Genomic DNA, 22,888 nt, shown 5'->3' with positions numbered 1-22,888 from the left:
AGCTTTGTTTTCAAAATTTTTATTTAACAGAACAGTTAAAACATTTGGCAACAAAAATATCAGTTAACATGATGAAAAAGAAATTGTGGGAATTATTCCTTTGTGTGTGTGTGCATGCACATGTGTGCTTGTACATATGAATGGAATCATCAAGCAGCCCATAAAACATAACCTCAGACTACCACCTGATTGTGCACTGAATACCAATACAAAATCTCACCAGGACAATGGAAAATCCATATCTACTATGCACCACATCCACTGAGATACCCAATGTAAGATAAAAAGTGATTATTCACACATCTTGTTGATACAACACAAATATCAAGGATATGAGAGATCCACTTGTCCGTGGCCCAGGCTTTCTGCACTTGTAACTCAATAAAAACATTCAGCAATTTAAAGATTTTTTAGAGAGAAGCTGTTTTGCACTGTGGGGTCACTATGGTGAATACTAGAAAGAGCTGAGCCAAAGAAGATGACTTAGAAAAAGAACTTTTAAGGAAAAATACTAAGGTTAGGTCAAATGCCAAGAGGAAAATTTATTTAGTTGCCTTACTTTCAGAATATCTTGAGTTTCATTCCACTTGTTAGTCCACTCTTTGGTCAGTTCTTGTACCTATGAAAGAAAATAAATATTGAAAAAACCACATCTCTTGCAAAGTTCTTGAAAAATGCATTCTCATACTTAGTACTCAAAGAAGTACTAAGTATTTGTGCAATTCTTGGTGAAGTTTAATACTTAGGCATTTAGAAGAGCATTGACGCTCCTGCAGTAAGTTGCCTTACCTACAACACTTCTCCCTCAAAACACAAAATACTTATTTACACTGTAAGATGAAATGAAAGGGATAATTACTTCAAATAATTGTCTACTTTAAAATAGTTTCATAAAGTGCTTCAATCCTACAAAGTCTACTGCCACAGACTGATCTCTCAGCTATAACAGGACAGCTCCTTTTCCATGGTACAGGTAGGCATGCTCAGGCAAAAATCCCCTCCAGAGGACAGCATGCAGAGGGAAAGGCAGCCAGTAGCCTTCAGGAGAGAACCAGAGCAAAGTTTGCTGCAACTTAGAAACTACCCACATCATTGTCATCAGCACAGAAGTGAGAAGATGCTTGCAAAGGGATTACAGACAGGGAGAGCACTGGGTATAGAATCATTTAGGTTAGAAAAAACCTTAAGATCATCAAGTCCAACTGTTAACCCAGCACTGCCAAGCCACTACTGAACCACATCCCTCTGAAGAGCCACATTTATAGGTCTTTTAAATATCTCTAGGGATGGTGAATCAATCCCTTCCCTGGGCAGCTTTTTACAATGCTTGACAACCCTTTCCATTAAGAAATTTTTCCTAATATCCAATCTAAACCTCCCCTGAAGCAACCTGAGGCCATTTCCTCTCGTCCCGTCACTTTTTATGTCTGATAAAACTGACCCCCACATGGCTACAACCTCCTTTCAGGTAGTTGTAGAAAGGGAGGTCACCCTGAGCCTTCTTTCTTCCAGGTTAAACAACCACAGCTCCCTCAGCGACTCCTCCCTCATACTTCTGCTCCAGACACTTCTCCAACTCCATTGTCCTTCTCTGGACTCACTCTAGCACCTCAATGTCATTTTTGATGTGAGGGGATCAGAACTGAACACAGCACTCGAGGTGTGGCCTCACTAGTGCCAAGTACAGAGGAAGAATCATTTCCCTGGTCCTGCTGGCCACACTATTGCTGATACAGGCCAGGTGCTATTGGCTTTCTTGGCTACCTGGGCACATGCTCACTCATGTTTAGCTGCTGTCAACCAGCACTCCCAGGTCCTCTTCCACTGAGCCACTTTCCAGTCCCTTTTCCCCCCGGCCGTGGTGCTGCCTGGGGTTATTGCGAGCCAAGGGCAGGACCCCACTTCACCTTATTGAACCCCATGCCATTGGCCTCAGCCCATCAATCCAGCCTGTCCAGAGCTCTCTGCAGAGCCTTCTTACTCTCCAGCAGATCAACACTCCCACACACCTTAGTGCCATCTGCAACGTGACTGAGGGTGCACTTGTTCCCCTCACCCAGATCATCAACAAAGATATTAAACAGGACTAGTCCAAATATTGAGCCCTGGGGAACACCACTGGTGACTGGCTGCCAACTGGATTTAACTCCACCACTTTCTTGGCTCAGCCATCCAGACAGTTTTCTGAAACAATGCACCTGTGCAAGCCAGGAGCAGACAGTTCCTCCAAGAGAATGCTGTGGAAGACAGTGTCAAAGGCTTTTGTAAAGTCCAGGTAAACAATATTCACAGCCTTTTCCTCATCCACAAACCAGGTCATCCTCTCATAGAAGGAGATGATGTTGGTCAAGCAGGATCCGCTTTTCCTAAACTCACGCTGATGGGGCCCAATTCCCCTGGTTATTCTGTACATGCTGTGTGACTGGACTCAAGATGACCCACTCCATGACCTTCCCCCAAACTGAGGTCAAGCCAACAGAATGCTACGGATTTGTCCTTCATTTCCTAATCACACAGTTGTCCACCGTGTAAGTTAACTTTCATATAATGCCATTGTACAAAGAAAGAAGTCTTCGATGCAGTTGCTCCAAACATCTCCCCACTTGCCACCTGCAGCTACTTTTTTTGTCTTTGCAGATCAGCTCCAAATTAATCCATAAGAACTACAGAAACTTCTCTCATCTCTACCTGCATCTCAAGATTTCAACAAAGACAAGTAAGCACACTTTTCAATGCACCACTATAATTCCTAGTGCTGCTAACTGGAATATTAAAACAAAATAAATTTCAAAAGTTTAAAGAAAGTCTATCACAGGTCTATTCACCATACCAGAACAATTCGTATTGCTTGGAAACACCATTTTAAATTTAGTTTTGAAAATGAAACCTTTTTACATTAAACAACTCCAAATTATTCTTATATAAGGAAAATCAACTAAAGAAAGTCACCATATACTTGTCAGGTAATATAAATATGGTGATAAAGTCTTTAAGTCTATACAAATGAATTAGTTATTGCACTCATTCAATTATAAAAAAGCTATAACCACTGCAACATCTATTAAGAATTTTCTGTAATTATGTCTATTGTAATTATCATGAATAGTAATCACATAACCTTTTAATGAGGGTGACTAAGGTAATAAAATATGCTTGATATACACCCCACACAGCAGGGCCAACACTTCTGAGAGGATAAGCAGTGGTTACTGTCAGAGCATGAATAACATATTCTAATTAGCCTATAGTCAGCAATTTATATTACTCAGGTACTCTTAGATAAAAGCTTTTTGTTTGTACTCAAAAATAAAACTAAGGATATAAATAAAACAGGATTATCAAAGCACAACTTTAATTTTCTAATTCTAAAGGTCCAAGCAGCACCAGTGTAAACTCTACCATTTAAACCAGTTAAGGAGCCCCTTTTTTAAAGGCATCGTATCTATATTTGATTGGCATCTTTTGACAGTATTCAGAACTAAGTATCTGCTGCCGTGTAGTTGAGTAATTCCAAATACTTCCCTCTTGCCTCTTCCAAAGTATGACTATTACTCTTTTTTTAAACCAATCTGCAACAGCTTTGAAAGCAAGCTAATATATAGAAAAGAATTAATATAGAATGAATGATACAATAAAGAATGAAAGATTGCTAGTCAGAGAAATTATAGTACCATTATATCTAGATTCTTCTGGATGCTGTGAGTTATCCAAACTGTCTGGAATTTTTTTCCAGCCTTTACACTTGGCTGGATTATTAAAACAACTTGATGAGAAGCACACTGTGAAGGACACCTAGAACTCAGACCCTCTCCAAACATGTTTGTACACACCAGATTTAAATACTGAAATTTTCTAAAAACCTACCCCACACAAGTTACAAATTACTTGAAACCATAGAAGAGTTGACCGTTCTCCCCATAAATCTTTTGCTGTTTTTTTCTACACACTGACTATTTTGTTACTGGGATTACGTGCTACTCATTACTGCGATTTAGTGGCTTTTCCCTCTCTAGTCTATTTACAAACATACCTTTTTAGTAAGGCAAGCTGGTCAGGGAAAAAGTTTTTTCGTTAAACAGAACTGCTACATAAATATCAAAGATACATTTTGTTCTTAGTTATAACATTATATTAGTAGGATAACAAAATTACTAATTCCCACACTTTTTTTTTTTTTAAAGCATCAAGGCAATGCTGCTGGTGGGTCAAAATTTAGTTGTGCATTAAAAAAATTCCTGAAAATTATGAACACTCCTGCATCCAGACCACCCACCTTTCTTTTTCTGAGTTTAAAAACTGCTTTATGAAATTATAACTCACCCTTGCCTCATTCTGCTGAAGCTTTTCTTCCATACTTAAAGCTGTCGGAGAATCCAAGAGTGCAATCTAAAATCGTAAAAAGTAAACGTAAATTCAAAATGAAAACAGTAACAACTTCTGGGGGAACCAAATGAAATGCAATAGTTCAACTTTTCTGATTCTTTAGCATAAACTCCTTTAATATATATCATTTTACCTTGAAATACCGTAAACAGAATAATCAAAATCCTGTCAAAGCAGATACTTCAAATACAAATTGGTTTGAGAGTACTGTTTTCCCTAGCTACATACACATGGTCACACACATGGAGGCATCGAAACCAGACACATTTATAACAGGTAACTCCTAATACAACCTTCATTATATTTCTACTAAACATGAAAATTTATTATGCATAAATAGTTATCCATTTTGCTTTAATAAGTACGTATACTGCTTATCTTGTGTAGCAATATATTAACGTAATTGGCCTTAAAAGAGCAAAATTACTAAACAACAAACACACAGGCAGTACTCATTGTACATGACCTTCTACACTGAATCCAGCACCACATTTTGGTAATCAGTATCTTCTGATGTACAGAAGCATTTGCAATGCAGTGTTCTGGTAATACAAAGGAAAACCACAAAAGAAATTATGCAGAGATTTATACTACTATGCATACATAACACACCACCTGCTGTTTTACCAACCATCACAAATTTAATTAACTTAAGCAAGTTCTCTATTGTCTCCCACACAGCCATCTACCACATCCTACCACTGAACCAGATTTATTTTGCAATAACCACTATTTTACAGCTTGAAATTAGGTCAAAGCATTCACACTTCAAGGGGGTCCAAGTTACATCTATTTTGCTAACTCTAAATCAAACCATAATTTGAAAATAAACTAATTTTCCCCTCCTAAAGAATATTAAAGAAACACAAGTAATTCAAGACCATAAAGAGTTTTTTAATTGTTTGTAACAAAGCAGAGTCCTCTGCTTCAGTCATCTACAATACCCATTTTTGCTTCCAACAGTGGTTCCCATCCCTCTTTTCAGCAAATTTTTTATAGCATGAAATCTACTTGAAGGCCTACCCTTCTACTAACAATAGTCCATGCTGAACTGACATTTCACATTGCCCTTCTAAAACAGAATTACATAGTTCTAGAAACAAATCTGAAGTATTACCTCAGATACTTCCAAATTATATTTGTTCAAGTATGAAATCTAGCAGTCCCGAATGACATTATGTAGAAGAGACAACTGACCCGAGCCAATTGGATATACTTTACTGCTACTTTAGTTTCACCATCCTGGCAACACAGGAGAAACTAAACTTAACTGAGCTTGCACAGTGAATGTTTATAGGAGATCATACTGACATAGCAAGAAAGAGAATCATGGAAAAGTGAAGCAGAGCATGATTTTTGTTTTCTTACACTACCACTGAAAATATTTTTACATATTTAGCATGTTATGTGCCTCTAATGTACTGTGCAGCCAAACACAAAAAAAATGTATTGTTTAAATCCATTAATACTCCTATATTTTCATATTTACACATCTTAAATACTTTAAACCTTATACTTCTTTTAAGATACTACACAAAGTACCTCTTCAGTCTATCAGGATAGACCCAGAAGGTATGTTCCAGCTCAGTCTCCTTATGCTGTGTTGACTACCTGTTCCACAGCACACTGCAATCCAGCCCAGATTATATTATGAGAAATGTAAAAGCTTTGGGATGACAATTTTTCCCCCTTATGTTAAAAGAGGTAATCTGCTGGCCATGTAAACTGATTCAATCAGGAAACTAATACTCATTCATAGCCTCATAGAGCTTGTTTACTCAAATCAATATAATGAAAGATAATTATCTCATTACATTCTAGAAATAGATGTTATAACTCAAGGAAAATTACACATAAATTCCAAGTAAAGCTAACCTGATTCCCTTGAGCAAGCAGGGCTTTTAATCGGGCTATTTCAGCTCTCAGCTCACGGATCAGTTTGACGTTAGGATCCTCATTAATAGTAGGCTTGTTGATGATGTTTTTGGCTCTATTTGCATAGCGAAGTGTACTTAAAGTTTCTCCATAATTGACATCAGCAGGTGAAATAGCTAAAGACATGAAATCAGAAGCAGTTTATCTAGCACCTTATGTGTTTCATTTACTGAAGTTAGTTTATATTTTAAAACTCAGATGAATTCCATGTGGGTGAAGAGACAGAAATACATCATTAACCAGTATGGATACAGTTTGTTCCAACTCTTCACCAAACTCCACTTTCATGTCACTATAACTTTGCATAAGTAAACACTATAAGTGTATCAGGATAATCAGGTGTTGCAAAGAAATCTTGCTGTCAATCTATTTAACATTTACATATCCCTGATAAACATTAATGTCCTATATGAATACTTCACAGGCTTTCTTGCATTTTTTTTACAAGAACAGTTGAGAAAACAGTGAATATTTTTTAAGTATCAATGTTATCATTGAAAAGAAGAGACATTCCAAGTAAAACACAGTAGGGAAATTAAACAGCATTAAAGCAAAAAAAAAAAAAAAAAAAAACCAGACAGGAAAACCAAGACAAGAGACGAGCTGCTATAATTTACAAACCTAGCTGTTTTCCTGAGCTGCAGGCATCTGGCAGCACACAAAACTGTCAGCTATCTGATGCATCAAGAGAAACCAGTATTATTTTTACAAGCAACCTAACCAGGAAAAACAATGAAATTTAAATGCAAGTGCTAACGCCATCCTTCCCTTAATTTTCCTAACAATATATATGATGTTCCAAATTAAAAAGATAATTAAAGCATCCAAATAGATGAGCGAAAACACGGAAGAGAAAACCATCCAGAAATCTTAATGATCAAACTGAACAAGAGATCCAGAGAATCAGACAATGAAAACACCTGAAAAACTATTTAAGCAACTAAAATAATCTGTCCTTTCTCATTCTCTCAAAAACAATAAATTTTTTTTTGTCGCAGAGACTCTCTGAACTACAGGAGATGCACTTGGAAACAGCCTATACTTCCCCTAGTTCACACTCTCACTTCCCTGCTTTATCTACTGTCTCCTCTCCACCACTCAATTATTCCCTTTCTGGAAGAATGTTACAATATGTTACAGAAATATGACAAATCAAAATCAGACACATTTTTCTAACAGCCTTTCCTACTGTTTAAAGTGATCTTCCTGCATTTTTTGGTGCTTAATTACAGAAAAGGCAGGACAAATGTATCCAGACAGCTTTTTGGGCTCTGTTAGGGAATTCTACCACATTAACAGTAGAGTTACTGTTGGAGAAAAGATCAACAATCAGGGCTCTGCCTAGCAGAAGCATCACTAATAGATGAGGAAGTAGCTGAAAAAGAAGGTGGGTACTGTAATCATTAGTATAGGCATCGGAAGCTCACTGTGTTTCTAAAACTTCTCTTCCCAATCCCTCTGTCATAAAAAAAAAAAGTTACTCAACCATGTAACTGCAAGAAAGCAGCAAGAAGAAAGTTGCCAGCATAGCATTACTTAAAGAGCCAGAAAACCAAAGCAGAATCTGGTCCACAATCATCTAATGGCACTACTATGATTCTCCTGAGGAAAACAAGTGTCATGGATTCCAAAAATATTCCCAAAATCCTGCAACAAAGGAACTGCTATCCAGAGAATTTGACTGGTTCTGAAGAACCAGAACTTGACCTGATACATTTTATTCCCTCAATTCTGCTCTCCCACCATTCTCAAAAGGGGACTGCACCAGTTAAGACCACATTTCATTTGAGCAGGAAAGAGTGAGAGAAATTTCAGAGCTGCTCTTCTCCTCACATCCAGCAGTACCTGGACAAGCTTGACAAGCAGGCCCACAGGGGCCTAATGAGGGTCAGCAAGTCCAAGCGCAAGGTGCTGCACCTGGATCAGGCCAAGCCTACATAGGAGTACGGACTGGGAAAAGAACTCCTTGCAAGCGGCCCTTTGGAAAACAACTTGGGGGTTCTTCTTGGTGGGTGAACATGAGCCAGCAGTCTGTGCTCACTGCCCAGAGAGCCAGCCACATCCTGGGCTGGCAAATGGTTTTAAGCTAAAAGTGGAGAGATTTAGATTAGATATTAGGACAAAATTCTTTACCTAGAAGGTGGTGAGACACTGAAACAGTGAAGTACTAAGGCCTGAACAACAGGCCCTGAGCCAAAGTTGACATATAGATGAACCTTCCAACCAAATGTTATATATACACTTGGTCATTAACATTGTTATATACGTTCATTTATTGGCAAAACATGTATTTACCTTTACATATCTAGAAACCAGATAAGGCTATATCTGGCCTAATTAGGGGGGTATATGATCAAAGACAACTCCCTTGGTTCCTCCTTGAGCCCATGCCAGGCTTTGGGAGAAGGCCAACAGGAGGATGAAATTAGAAATTATGTCAGCTTGTTTATTTAACAGTATAAAAACTGTGCCCCTGTCACAGCAAAGTGGGGGAGCCTCATAGCCGGAGGTGGACACACCACAGGAGTTCCCAGTTACCAGGTATGGTTCTCCAGTCCTTTGCTGTGACAGCTTCCCCCCACAGCTGATGTCTCTTGGACTTGGATGATGTATCTTTATTAGGGTAACTTGTTGATGTACCTTTCTTAACTGTGTTCTGCCTTAACAAAACATCTGGAATCTAAATATTTACATCCACTTCTATTAAGCACGAATTAGTCAGAATTCAAAAAGAGTAATTTAAAAACACTTACTAGCAATCATTATAGTTTTGGAGTTTCCTCCTAGGCTGTCTTTTAACAGCCAAGTCAACACCGAGTCCCTGTAAGGCACAAATACTTGTTTCTTCTTCGAAAGAGGATTTGTTGCATCCTGAGATAAATCAGCTGTGATGAAGAGACAGAAAAAAAAATTCGTATTATGTTTTTTCATTTATTTTCAAAAATGTGTTAAGCCACTATTTGTGTAAGTAAACACAAAGGTATTTAATGACTAAAAACACCTCAAAACAGACAAGCACAAAAACCAGACTTACCTAAGGCAGAAATTACGTTTCCTAGAGTAACTAGAGATTTGTTAATATTCCCTCCTTCCTTTAATCTAACCCCTGTGGCACCAGTGGCATCTGCTCTCTCACTTCCAGCAAGATCAACCAAATGAATCTTGCTAACAGTTTCACAAGGCATTTCAGAATCAAATTTAGCCTACAGAAAAGAAAAAATAAAACAAATAAAACTATGTTAAGCTAAGAAATATTGTACTTATACTGAATCAAATTTAGTGGCCTTTGTCATTACATGACTGAACTTAACTTGTTTACAATAGCAGATCTTGAGAAGATAGGTGTATTAGAGGTGCCACTGAAAGACATTTGATAATGAATTGTTGCATAACTCCCATATTATTTCTTTAAATTGTAATATTTGCAACTTTTTAGACACTTACAGACAAGCTATGACACTGTCAGTTGTAATTTACATGATGCAGAGACCATGTGCTGCATTCATTTTATTAAGCTTGCAACATTTGTATTACATATATATATAGCTTTCAACAAGTTATAGCATGCACAGACAAATTTACACTCAATTTCTCCCCCACCACCAAGTTCTCTTCATCTAGCAGATCATCCATGGGCTTTCTAAAAAGTTCCCAAAACCAACAATGAAGAGCAGGAGTCATTAGAAAAGGAGTTTACTACGTATCACAGAATCACAGAATAACAAGGTTGGAAGAGACCTTCAAGATCATCGAGTCCAACCCATGTCCTAACACCTCAACTAGACTAGGGCACCAAGTGCCATGTCCAGTCTTTTTTTAAACACATCCAGAGATGATGACTCTACCACCTCCCTGGGTAGACCATTCCAGTACTTTATTATTCTTTCTGTGAAAAACTTTTTCCTAATATCCAACCTATACCTTCCTTGACGCAGCTTGAGACAGTGTCCTCTTGTTCTGCCAGTTGCTGCCTGGTGGAAGAGACCAACCCCCGCCTGTCTACAACCTCCTTTCAGGAAGTTGTAGAGAGTGATAAGGTCACCACTAAGTCTCCTTTTCTCCAGGCTAAACAATCCCAGTTCCCCAAATCATTCCTCATAGGGCTTGTGTTCCAAGCCCCTCACCAACCTTGTTGCCCTCCTCTGGACACACTCAAGCACCTCAACATCTTTCCTAAACTGAGGGGCCCAGAACTGGACACAGTACTCAAGATGTGGCCTTACCAGCACTGACTACAGGGGAAGAATGACCTCCAGGCTCCTGCTGGCCACACAATTCCTAATACAGGCCAGGATGCCACTGGCCTTCTTGGCCACCAAGGCACACTGCTGGCTCATATTCAGTCGGCAAACAGATAACTATGCTCTTAAGAAATATGTCCAATCTCTCTAAGGAGTTTTGTTTTGTTACCTGAGTGAAGTTGATTGTGAAAATTGCATGTGACCTGCTACTGACATCATTCATTCCAGTTGCAGCCGTTGTTCTATTTATATTTCCTGCATCCATAAGTTCTTCAACATCAGTATAATTTTGGACTAAATGTTTAGACAAGTCTGAAGAAAAGCAGAGTGTTACAGTATGCTCACAGATGTTCTTAATTCTCTTTACAAAAAGATTCAAATTACCCTCACTACTACAAACTACTGCTGCAATTAGTGTTTACTGTCACACTTGTCACACTTGTCACTTTTCACTTAAGGAATGGAATGAGGCCTCACACGAACAATGGACAACTTACACATTTACAGTAAAAAAGAAAAAAAAATGCGATCTTATTAAATTATTTAGTGTAGTAACATGAGCATAATCCCACTACAGACATGAACCTTCCCTGGTAAAAAACAGATTAAGACAATTAGATCCTAACAGGTTTTCATTTCATCTAAATATCTAAGATTTATAAATCATAGTCAACAAACTATTAAAACCAATTCCATCTCTTAACACATCTTAAAAATGTGTTATAAATTTACAGATAAAAAACTCTAATAATTTTAGGATTGGGAAAGCAAGTAGAGATGCAAAATGAGAGCCTATTCCTTCAACGCTTTTTCCAAAACAAAGCACTGTATCGATCGTAATTTGTATTTTAAAAGACAAAATGCCCTATACAGTTAGACTCTACATTTCATAACATATAAAGGTAATAAAATATCCAGTGTAAAACAATGAAAGTGTTTTTACCCTCAACATATGGTCCTTCTTTTGGATGTTCCCGTATTCGTAAATTATTCGTTTTTGATGACTTCCGTCTGAGAAGATCTCTCACACGTTCATTATAAATTTCCAAATAACTGAAAGAAAAGGAACAGAAAACCATTCACTGATTCAAGAGCCTTTTATAAAAGGAAAGCCATATTAACACAAGTTTGAAAGCAAGATGCTTGGAGAAAGAAAACAGATCCAAAGTTGGCTTAAGATAATAATGACTACAAGGTATTGTATCATAAAGGAAAAAGCCAAAAAAGCAAGAAGAAAGTGGAAAGAAAGCAGACATTAGCAAGATCAAGATCTCCTAATGTCAGTCTGAAATAAAGGGTAAAAAAAAGGATGATGCTGTCCAGGAGCAAAGGCATTTTCACTATCGTATAAATGAAGCAATATGCACAGCTCTTGGATTGAAGGTACAAGTACTGCGCATTTTGACTACAAGTGCTAACAAAAATCAATTATAAGACCAATGCTGGGGCTCCTCCCCCCCACCATGTGGTCCTGGGAGAGGGGCCCCGGGGGGGAGACACGGGGTTTCCCTAGCCCCTGGTCAACCTCGTTCCCCACTGGTTGTTTTGTGTTCCCCTGCGGGGGCAAGGACCCTCGAGTCCCGTGATTGCAGCAGTTTTCCTCGGCATCCTCAGCCATGAGGCTGGGAAAATAAACATCTCTGAAAATATCTATCAAGAATCGGTCCATATACTTTTTTCCACAGGCCTCATTGTCTGATACACGTGTTGCAGGAATCCCCAACGCAATATTTGGTCAGAGAATACGAGCAGAACGATCCCTTGGAGGACAGCGACTGTTACTTTTGAGTAAACTCCAGATTTCTCTTCTTGTTTTTGTTTTGCTATTCCATCTCTAAACTATGGAGGAACCGTGGAAAAACGCGTGGCTCTCCGAGCCACATATGGACATTTATCTTAAACTTGAAAAGATTCTTGAACAACGATTTGTAAATTTTAGCTTAATTCAAGCTCAAAAGGAACTGAGACACTTCCTGGCATGGTTGTTTAAAAACTTTTTCTACATTTCTTAGGACTTGATTCTTACCAAAGACTTTTGGAAGACTGTTCGGACACAGTTAATTTCTGAGTCAAAATATATGCCGATGGAAGAATATTTTCGTGAATATTATTTAATTACCGAGACTGTTGAACAATGTCAGCTGTGTCCTTGCGAAGGGAAGCCTGCCTCAGGGACCATGCGACCGCGGCCACGTGCGCCAAGTGCTCTGCGAGCAGCAGCGAGGCAGTTCCCGTGCGCGGGCAGAGCAACGCCAGCTGCAGTGTCGGCAGCAGAGTGAGGCGCGGCGGAAGTGGCGCGACCCAGCAGTGCCCACCCAGCCCCACGCAGCAAGTGAAGCGAGCCCCGTGAACGCCCAGCCGAGAGGGGTGGCACACAGGCGGCTGCTGGCGGCAATGGCAGTGGAGCGGAGCCGCACCTAGCCGAAACACACGCTGGAGCAGGGCGTGGGGGGGTCGTCGCTCAGAGGCCCAGCCGACACATGGGCACGTCGCCAGGCAGCAGCAGCACAGCTGCGACCAGAGGAGGCGGCGGCACACGGGGAGCTGAGCGGCACAGCCCGGCCTGGCCCAGCCCACGCAGCCCCGAATGCAACCCCGGGAGACCCCGCAGCGAGAGCGCACAGGCATGAGCAGCCCCAACAGCCCCGGCAGCCCTGGCAGCTCTGGCAGCTCCAACACGGGAGTGAGGGAAAGTGAAAGTAAAAACACAGCGAGACAGAAAACAGCAGCCACTCAGAAAAAGGAAAAATCATCGTAGCTAAGGTTTTAGGAACAGTAAAATGGTATAATGTTAAACAAAATTATGGGTTTATAACAAGATGTGACAACCAGGAAGACACATTCATTCATAGAACTGCTATTAAAAAGAATAACCCCAAAAAATACATCCCAATCTTAGGAGATGGAGAAGTAGTAGAGTTCAAAATTGTCCAAGGAAAAAAGGGTTACAAGCAGCAGGGGTCACTGGGCCTGATGGTATTTCTGTGAAAGGCAGTATATATGCTAAAAATCATAGTCATGTTAGACAATATCCCCATTATAAGCCCCCCCCCCTACAGTCTCCCTTTCCGAATCCCACCTTTCCCTTTTACCCTATATCCTATTACCCCCAGTGTATTCCCAATCCGATTTTTCACCCATGGTTTCCCTCACAAACCCATGCCTTTGCCAATTGTTTCCCCAAAAATCCCTTTCCAATGCCGAGTGGGGGATCAAGGGGAGGAGGGAAGAAATTAACTACTGTTGTTTAGAGTTCCAACAGGTACAAATGGAAGAAACCCTCTCCTGCCTCAGTTTCCCCACAAAGCATGCTCAGAGAGTCCTGTCTCCCTTCTATCAGCCCCAAGATGTTCCAGAAAAAAAAACCGTTTGGACATTTAAAGACTCAGGAGGGTGGCTTGTTTTGTTTTGAAACTGTTCTTGTTATGTTTATCCAGTTGTTTTCAATGTCAAGTTTTAAATCTCTTTTGTTAAAAATAAATGGGTGAAGTGTTGGGGCTCCTCCCCCCGCCATGTGGTCCTGGGAGAGGGGCCCCGGGGGGGGGAGACACGGGTTTTCCCTAGCCCCTGGTCAACCTCGTTCCCCACTGGTTGTTTTGTGTTCCCCTGCGGGGGCAAGGACCCTCGAGTCCCATGATTGCGGCAGTTTTCCTCGGCATCCTCAGCCATGAGGCTGGGAAAATAAACATCTCTGAAAATATCTATCAAGAATCGGTCCATATATTCTTTTCCAGGGGCCTCATTGTCGGATACACGTTGCAGGAATCCCCACTGCAACAGACTGAGGCCAAGAATAAAGTTATTTTTGGAAAATACACACTTTTCTCAGAGATAAAGTGAAACAGAGTGATTTTAACTGAAACAAGTATGATAACCTGCAAACTCTTAACATGTCAAGACCTACCTGACTTCTGTTCGAAAGGATGCCTCATTCCGCTTTGTTTTTTCACTTATTTTGCTGAATAATCCTTCACAAATTCGAGGTATCAAACCTGCATCACCCTGCAATAACAACAATTCTTAATTCCAAGGCTACATATGCATGTACAATGTATTTTGAAAAATAAAACCCTAGATGACTTGTAGAGAGTTTAAGAATCCAGAAAGGGGAAAAATCAAAACTTTTCAGCAAATACTCTCTTGCCCTTTATTTAACTGCAGTCACCTTGCCACTTTAACCCTTTTGTGTGTGGAATGAACAACCAGCTCCATTTCTTTGCCACGGGAATACATTTTGTCCCTCTCATTCAGTTTGAATAATCCCAACTTCTTAAGGCAGAGACTGGCTCCCCAGAGTAAGTCATGAACTGATTTATCTCACTAGTATCTTAACTGCTTCTGTCTCATTTCACTGTGGACTTGGCAACAACTGCAGAGAACAGGACAACAGCCATATACATGCAGCCATGGGACATTATCACTTAAACCCCCAATTCCCAGCTCACAGTCCTTCCTGTGTTGAAAAGTGCAGCAGGCTGTCTGAATAAATTAGTACACAATGACAAAATTAAATTTTCATTCACTATATCCCACAATCCAGCCAAATTAAATTCAATATTTAATTTCTGAATGTTTGTCTCTGCAGATAAAGAGTTTTTATGCATGAAATGCTTGGTTGGCTTAATAAAGCAAACTGAATGAAACCTATCCCACTGAGATATCCAGAGACTTAGCATGCAGTTTTCCTTGTTGGTCCAGAAGAGCCCTCTCCAGCCAAGCAGTAAGCTATGGTGCGGGTTTTCCCCAGCAGCAGAGGAGCAGGAGAGTGCCACACAGCTCTGGTCTCAGCTGAATGGGGCTGCTTGCTCCCAGCTGCCCCATTCCCACCAAGTCTGATTAGGCAGGTGACCAACTACCTGCTGAGTACATCTCCTCCCCACCGCTTCAGGGAGACAGCAGTTAACATTTCCTCAGAGCCATGGCTCCCTGGAATAACAGGACAGGACATACACATACAGATGAGCTTTGGGTAAGAGATCCAGGCTCACGAGCAGCTTACAAAACAGTCTGTCAGCTATACTTTGCCTCCAGTCTAAAAACATGTAAGAGATTCAATGTGATGGACTAACTCTATTCATCGCTGCAACAAGAAAAGCTGTTGTGTTTAAAGTCAGGGGTCTTGTAATTAAGCAGGACGCAAATTAGGACAAAACAGACCACATATTCAATGTGAGCGTAGCCCAGGCACTCCAGGCACCTAAGAGTTTGCCTGGTGGGATTCTACAAATAACTGGCAACAGGAAAACACAAAGCCAATGGACTCCCCCATAACCAAACTCTGTCAGAGCGAGTGCTCCGTGGACAGATTTCTCTTCTACTTGGACCCCTACATAAAATTCCACCCTTTCTGCCCAAACTCACTCGAGTCTGCTCCCATACTGGTCCCTCTGCCCTCATTCTTCAGTTTCCCTCTGCATTCTGTCACAGCAATCTTCTTCCAGGTGCCACCTCTGAGCTCCTCTTCCTTGCTCCTTTGCCCAGATATAATTCCCAATTTATCATCCAGTCACTTCTATTTTTTAATTATACTTTATCCCTCCATTTTGCCTTTACCCAGCTTCTTCCACCTCTTAATCAGAGCCTCTCTATTCTTCTCAAACCAAGCTTCATTCTTTGAAATAATAATCTATTCTCTGCTCCTATCATTCGTAGTTCTTCACATGACTGCATCTTGGGTTAAAAAATACCAAAAAAAAATCCTAGAGTAAGGGAGAAACTTGCAGATTAATCAGATTTTTTTTTTGAGACAGTTGCCTCTGGCAACAGAGGAGCAGCCTTTCCCAATATCTGTCAATTATCAATCTCTATTTCCAGGTAAAGTTTCGTGGGTCAGTGTTGGAAATTCCCACATACTTTTTTTTTTTTTTTTTTTTTTTTTTAAACAGTGGAAGAGGGAAAACACTTTTCTTTCATCTCATGCTTGGAAACACCTGAATAGTTTTAATTAAAGCTTAGGGGGAAAAACATGTAAGATCTATCACAAAGTTTTAGGCAAATCATTAGTGTCTGACATAATTCAGCAACCACAAAGAGAGGCTTAAAATAGGAAGTACAAGCTCTAATTGAGTAACTTCAACCATAGCAATATAGTGATGAGAAAGGAAGCACACACAGTTCCCAGTTTATTATGCTAGTAAAATGTACATCATAAAGAATGTACACTCTTTATTGGAAACTATATTTAAATACTTTCTCCTTTTCACCACCTAGAGCTGCAGGGCAGGATCAACTACAGCTTGGACTATTCTTTTTTTCTGGCCTACGGAGTTTCCAGACATGGAAATCAGAAGAACCAAAATAGGTAGTTCACTCCAGAGCTGAATTTTCTCATTAAAAGCCTGTTCTCCTTCTGTGCTATCTAACTAGAAAACTCCTTCTTGCAATTTAAATGTATTGGGTTTTGCCCATCTACCTTGACCATAAGGAGCAAATTATTCCCGTCCTTTCTGTAGCAGCCTTTCAGGTCTTGGAAAGAAAAATTTTATTCCCCCGTAGTCTTGCCTTTTCTGCATACCCAAGTCTGACTTTCCTGATATTTTACAGATCTCTGCTCATTTCAGTATCTCTGTTGAACACTTATTCTAACTGGCCCACATATTTCTTGAAATGGTTGCTGTACATACAATTGCAGAAGAAGCCTTCCAGAGCCAAGAACAGCAAATATTGAAAACAAAATGAGAACAGAACCCAGGCTTTTTAAAGAGAAGTAGGGAAAAAAGAATATTTATTTCCAATTCAAGTTTTCTTATAAGCACTGTAGTCTCTCTGACAGGGCCATCAATTTTGAAGCATTTAACTTGCCAGCTGAGTATATTTTATATGCACTCTATACAAAGCCAGATTAAAGTATTTATGTATCATGCCAAGAAGATTAGACCTTTATTAGTGAATAGTGTCAGACAAACTTCAGCACCTATTCATTTGCAAACTGTTTTGATGATTACAGTCATTATATACAGTGAGTCTCATAAAAATGTCACTTTTACAAATTTCTGAAATAGAAATCCACATCTAGGTCGTGATGTTTCTTCTGGTTACAAAAGTCTATTCTGCTTATGATATTAAGTTAAATATAAAGCTCCTTATTTTGTGACAACTGAAAGAAAAAGATTTACAGCTAGTTTACTCTCCTAAGCCAGAGGAGGTGCAAAGAGCCCAATCTTACTACATTTCAGAAGTGATAAGTGGTAATATTCCCCTTTTCATTTCTACTGGGAGAAGACACAATATATTTCCTTTCCCAAGGATAAAAGGATGAAACCTGCAGAGGCTGCCTGGCAAACAGGCTTCATCAGTCAGCCTTTCTAAACTGCTCCACTCCCAACAGTTTAGCGGGTTCTCTCTGTCCTTGGACAGTCATGGAGGCAACTGCAAGAAACCACTCCCATCCTTTATTCACCAACTGCCAGATACCTCCCATCACACCTTCCTCTTCCTGCAGTGCTCAATAGGACATAATCCTTAAAATTAAATTTACTGTATAATCTCATAAGGGTTTGATGAACTACTCTCATGCCCAATTTCTGCTTCTCACCTGACAGCCTTCTCTAAGGACCTATTTTAGTCTTCTGACTCTTCAAAAGAGGCTTAAAAAGCACACCTCTTCAGAAAAAGCTGATCATTCATTTTCTCAAAATCAGTATCTCCTTTTTTTCTGTCTCAAGTTGGGCATAGAAAATCAGCGGTAACATTTGAAATTTTTGGCTTTGTTACTGAACAAAAATTACTGGGTTTTGTCCAAAATAACCAAGCGTCACTTAAATAAACTTCTTCCAAATGTAAATATCTTTGTATAAAAGAAACAGCTTCCAAAACCTCTGATTACTACTAGAAGGTGTGATACATGGAAGGGTTAGTAGCATACAGACAGAAGCAGTATTAAAAATTCCATAAAAACATGCTCCTGGAACAGCATAATTTTAATCCATTGCAACAAAAAAATACACCTGCTCACTTGATGAGGCGCAAGAAGTGGACATTATCTACCTGGAATTCTCCAAGGCTTTCAACATGGTTTCCCACAGCCTGCTGCTAAAGAAACTAATGTGTTACGGTTGGACCAGACGATCCTTGAGGGCCCTTCCAACCTGGTATTCTATGGTTCTACGAAAATACAACATACCGCATTTCCCATCATGGTGTAGGACTTCCCAGATCCTGTCTGTCCATATGCAAAAACACAGGCATTATAACCTTCAAAAGCAGATTTAAGCACATCCGTACCAAGATTTTTGAAAACCTAAAAATAAAATAAAAAAAAATTTAAGTCAACAGAAGCTTGCGGAAAAAGATTGTCATCAGTCCAGCATGGCAAATATTGAAGAATACCACAACACAATGGCAAAACACAGTGATATTTACTACAGTAGAGGACATTAATACCTCAAATAAAATACCAAATCTCACTACCATATTTAGTTTACAGCACTGCAGTGGTTTATTTTTTACTTCTTTCTCTGTCACAGAATACTTGACATGTTAAACTGCTACTTTCTTTTCTAAAGCCCCAATTTCTTTCAGGAATCTCAGCTACTGCATTCACTTCTCATTATTGTTAATATCTACTCACTTTTTGTATCTTCACCAACTCTCCACATTCTGCAAATAACCAGTCGCCTCTCAAAAGGAAACATTTTGGTGATCCCATCAGTTTCTTCCTTTGTCTTTTTGGAGGGTTTTGTTTGGTTGGTTTTGGTTTTTTGCCTTAATCAAGTGTACAAACATGACCCGTAGTCTTTGTATTTTCCCCCTAAGTGGCTTTCATGTAACAATGCTTTTCAGGCTAGCAAACACATCTCATAATATGGGCCTCTGTTCTCACCTAATGAATTCAGCTCTCACCAGATGTCTTCACCACCTTCCTCTACAATACTGCCTCCAAAATCCCTCACAGATTTGCCAGACTTTTTATTACCATTTCAGTACATACCCATCACTGGGCAAGCAGTAACACTTCATGCAGCATTTCTCTCAATTAAAATATTAATCCGTTTCTCACCATCTAGACATGATTTTCAAAAATCTCATAGATGCTTCACACAGTTTGGCTACTAGTCTGCACTTTACATGGTTTAAATCCGCCAAGGCATACAAGCCATTTTTAATAGTGAATGGCACACGCACAGTATAATCTCACAGCTTCTCCCTGGAAGGAGTGCTGGGTAATTTCTTTAATCACTAATCTTCAAACATGCCTTTGGAATACTTCACTTGATCTTCCCCTCAAGCAATGGAGTTACAGTGCTGTAATCAGTTATATTCTCAAAAAGAAGAACATAAAGATCAGCCAAAGCAACTTTATTCTTTCCCCTCTTTTTCTCTGTGTCTAAGTTTTTACCTCACGAAGTCTTTCTGCACTACTCTTTTGATGTAATTTTCTTTTTTAAAAAATTGTGTTTGTCTTGCATGTGATTTGAGGTAGTGTATAGAAAAGGTACAGTCAGCTTTGTCTGAACACAAAGGCTTAACACACAGGTTAGAAGAAAAGACTGTCAGGATGGGACACTGGTTTGTCACAAAAGGGCAGTAAACATCAAAATTCTATTTGTTTCTCTGTCAGGAATACAAACTAAGAAGCTTGATGGCAAATTGCCATATCCACTCTAACTTTGGAATACTAAAGTGTATTTTGCATCTACAAGGCATATTAATAAGGTATGTAGTAGCAGACAGATTTTCACTTCTTATTTTTCTGCCTTTCAAATGGAAAAAAGTAACGACCACGAACAAAGGGCACTAGGCAACCACATCACCAACAATCAAGATCAATTTTATTCCCTGGCAAGACGAATGTGAAAAATATGCCCTTCTATGCCATTGGTGCAGTAAACTGGAATTTCTGCAGCAACTTGATAAGAGCTTAACTACAAAGTCTTCCAATTAAATATGAAATTATTAACACAAGCAAAATAATAGCTTGTGCAGCAAGGAATTGCAGTTTAGGAATTACACTCCTACGGTTTAAAAACTCCTTTTGTTTTCAAAGTGCTGCACAGTGTAAATAAAACAACACCTGAAAAACAATATTTTTGTAGCTGAGCAAGAGAAGTTCACATTCCTGCCAGTACAGATGAAGGAGGTGTCCAGGGTTGTGGAACACACTGTAACAGCAAAATATTGAACACAGACATTGAAGCCATGTTTATGATTTATCCTATCACTACCAATCATAAAACTCACAGCTTTAAAAAATTATTGCTCAAGGCTGCTGCAGCCACCACTACCTGGGCATTTTAATTTTTTTTTTCTATAGACTCCTGACATGGGCAAGTTATAGTAATTTTGCCTCTACCTGACCCACTCTGAAGCAGGCAAAATGGCATCAGAAGGAAAAACTTTGAAAAGGGAAACTTACCACTTATACATGGAACCTGGACATCAGTATAGACTACAACATGGATATCTATCTGTATGCATTTGCAAATGGCTGTTTTAACAAGAATTCATTGTTTCACAGCAAATTTGGATTCTGGAAATAACCTGTACTGTAACAGCAAGAGCCTACTAACTCTATGAATCTCTTCCTGGGGCTCCTCTAATGAGGTCTTGTTAACACAGCTTTCCAGAAGTACTAAAGGCATGCATCTAGAGGACCCAAGAATTAAATATCCATAAATATAAGTCACAACTGGTGCATAAGAAGAAGCTTCATTTAGAATCAGAGCAGAAAAATACAGGATCAAAGCTGCTTTAGTTAAAAATAAATAAATAATTGACTCTGCATGCTCAATTTAAAGCATTTGCTAAAATTCTAGCAAAGCCATCTGGCCTGAAACACCTGCCTAAAACCATTCACTAGAATGTCGGGTTCAATACATTCCTCTCAAATACATTACTACTTCAATTTGCCACAGTGCCGAAGTAATCTGGGTATTTCTACACTGATGGCCAAATAAAATGTATACTTCCTAGTATTTCAGAAAACATAGCAAAAAATGTGTTACTTAAAAGAACATCATCAAGAAATAATAATCCAGAAAGTTTAAGAATATAAATGATCAAATACTTGATCCCTAGCATCTCACTGAAATAAAAGAAGCATTCAGAAACTAAGAGGACCTATCACTTACCCTGATGGTTAAACAAAAATTCCAAGTCTAAATTCCCCATCGATTATAGTCATGACATATATGATGGCAAAACTTGTCATTCTCATAAATATTTAAAAATGGCTTCAACTTACTGTTTCTTATGACTAGTTTTAATTGTGAGGCTTTTTAGGATTAGCCATGACCGCATCCCTGATTTCGAGGGTTCCTGAATAGATGGGATACATACTAAAAATGTATGTACCGTATGTACCCATCAGGCTTACAGGATATTCAGTAAGCCATTGCATTATTTTAAGGGGAAAGAACTACTTGAAGCTTACAGCATCAAAACCAAAAGAGAAGATAGCAATCACAACTCATTTGAGCTTCACTTCATAAATTTATTATGGAATGGGAAAGAACTGAAAAGTTCAATGTCCACATGAAATGCAAGGTCAGGCAGGGTCTATCTGTTCATCTGAATAATGCCTACAGATCCAAGTTTAATTTTCTGTTCTGAGTATGCAGGAAGAAAAACTGTTCTGTCCTTTCGAAAGCTGAATACTCAAGGGAGGAGGAAAAAAGAATCTTCTTCAATGTGTACCAAGGCTTTTGGACCAAGGTGGGGGGGAAAAAAAAAAAAATCCACACCACACTTCAACCAGATAAGAATGTTTCTAAGTGAATTAAAGTTCTATGCTGTTTCTCAAAAGTGATTTTTTTCTACATCTTTTCAAAACCAATTTCAGTGCTCAGAGATGTTTTCTAATTTGACATTACAACACAAATCAGACAAAAGAACTTGAAAGAAGGCATTCAGCCTGCTGTATTAGAAAACATACCACTTACATTGTTAGGTAAGGTAAAAAATAAAAGAAAACAAAGCCAAATTCAAACTCTTACATAACTAGAAAATTTCTAAATACAGAAGAAGCACTTTCAATGGAAAGAAGTTTCATGGAATGCTTTCAAGCCAAAGAGAAGGGAAAGGAAAAAGATCAATTATTAACATTCATTAATCCTACCATTTCTTGACAAACAAAGCTGGGATTTTTACTGTCTGCCGAGAAATAGGAAAAATCATAGGTAAATGTTTTCGTTCTTTCTCGTCCTGTGTCTCCAGTAGCACCCTCTGGTACCTGTTAAAAAAAGAAAATAGAGTTGGTACAACACATTCTGATTAAGTAATTAAAAACATTTGACAATAAATAATCAGAATGCAAATTTAACACTATACACATTTAGAAATGTATAATGACAGGTCAGATTATGATTCCAACAACACTGACAAAAAATTAG

General features: G+C 39.0%; 1 protein-coding gene across 14 annotated transcripts in view; it reads right to left on the bottom strand.

Moving 5' to 3' along the window:
* Nucleotides 1-22,888, bottom strand: part of KIF16B (kinesin family member 16B) — a 160,442-nt gene that overhangs the window by 117,167 nt on the left and 20,387 nt on the right. For all 14 annotated transcript variants that reach the window (XR_007201973.1, XR_007201974.1, XR_007201976.1 and 11 more), the window contains exons 3-12: nt 22,615-22,728; nt 18,682-18,798; nt 14,464-14,561; nt 11,503-11,612; nt 10,729-10,871; nt 9,353-9,521; nt 9,072-9,203; nt 6,259-6,434; nt 4,321-4,386; nt 560-619 (exon numbers count right to left, since the gene is read on the bottom strand). Coding sequence is in view for 8 of the 14 variants with exons in the window: in XM_048296073.1 (XP_048152030.1) it covers nt 560-619; nt 4,321-4,386; nt 6,259-6,434; nt 9,072-9,203; nt 9,353-9,521; nt 10,729-10,871; nt 11,503-11,612; nt 14,464-14,561; nt 18,682-18,798; nt 22,615-22,728 (1,185 nt within the window). In the remaining 6 variants the exon portion in view is untranslated. The remainder of the gene's footprint in view (nt 1-559; nt 620-4,320; nt 4,387-6,258; nt 6,435-9,071; nt 9,204-9,352; nt 9,522-10,728; nt 10,872-11,502; nt 11,613-14,463; nt 14,562-18,681; nt 18,799-22,614; nt 22,729-22,888) is intronic.

Source organism: Corvus hawaiiensis, chromosome 3 (genome assembly GCF_020740725.1).
Source record: "Corvus hawaiiensis isolate bCorHaw1 chromosome 3, bCorHaw1.pri.cur, whole genome shotgun sequence".
Taxonomy (NCBI): Eukaryota; Metazoa; Chordata; class Aves; order Passeriformes; family Corvidae; genus Corvus; species Corvus hawaiiensis.
The sequence above is the reverse complement of the archived record's forward strand: the minus strand, read 5'-3'. Positions and strand labels throughout refer to the sequence as shown.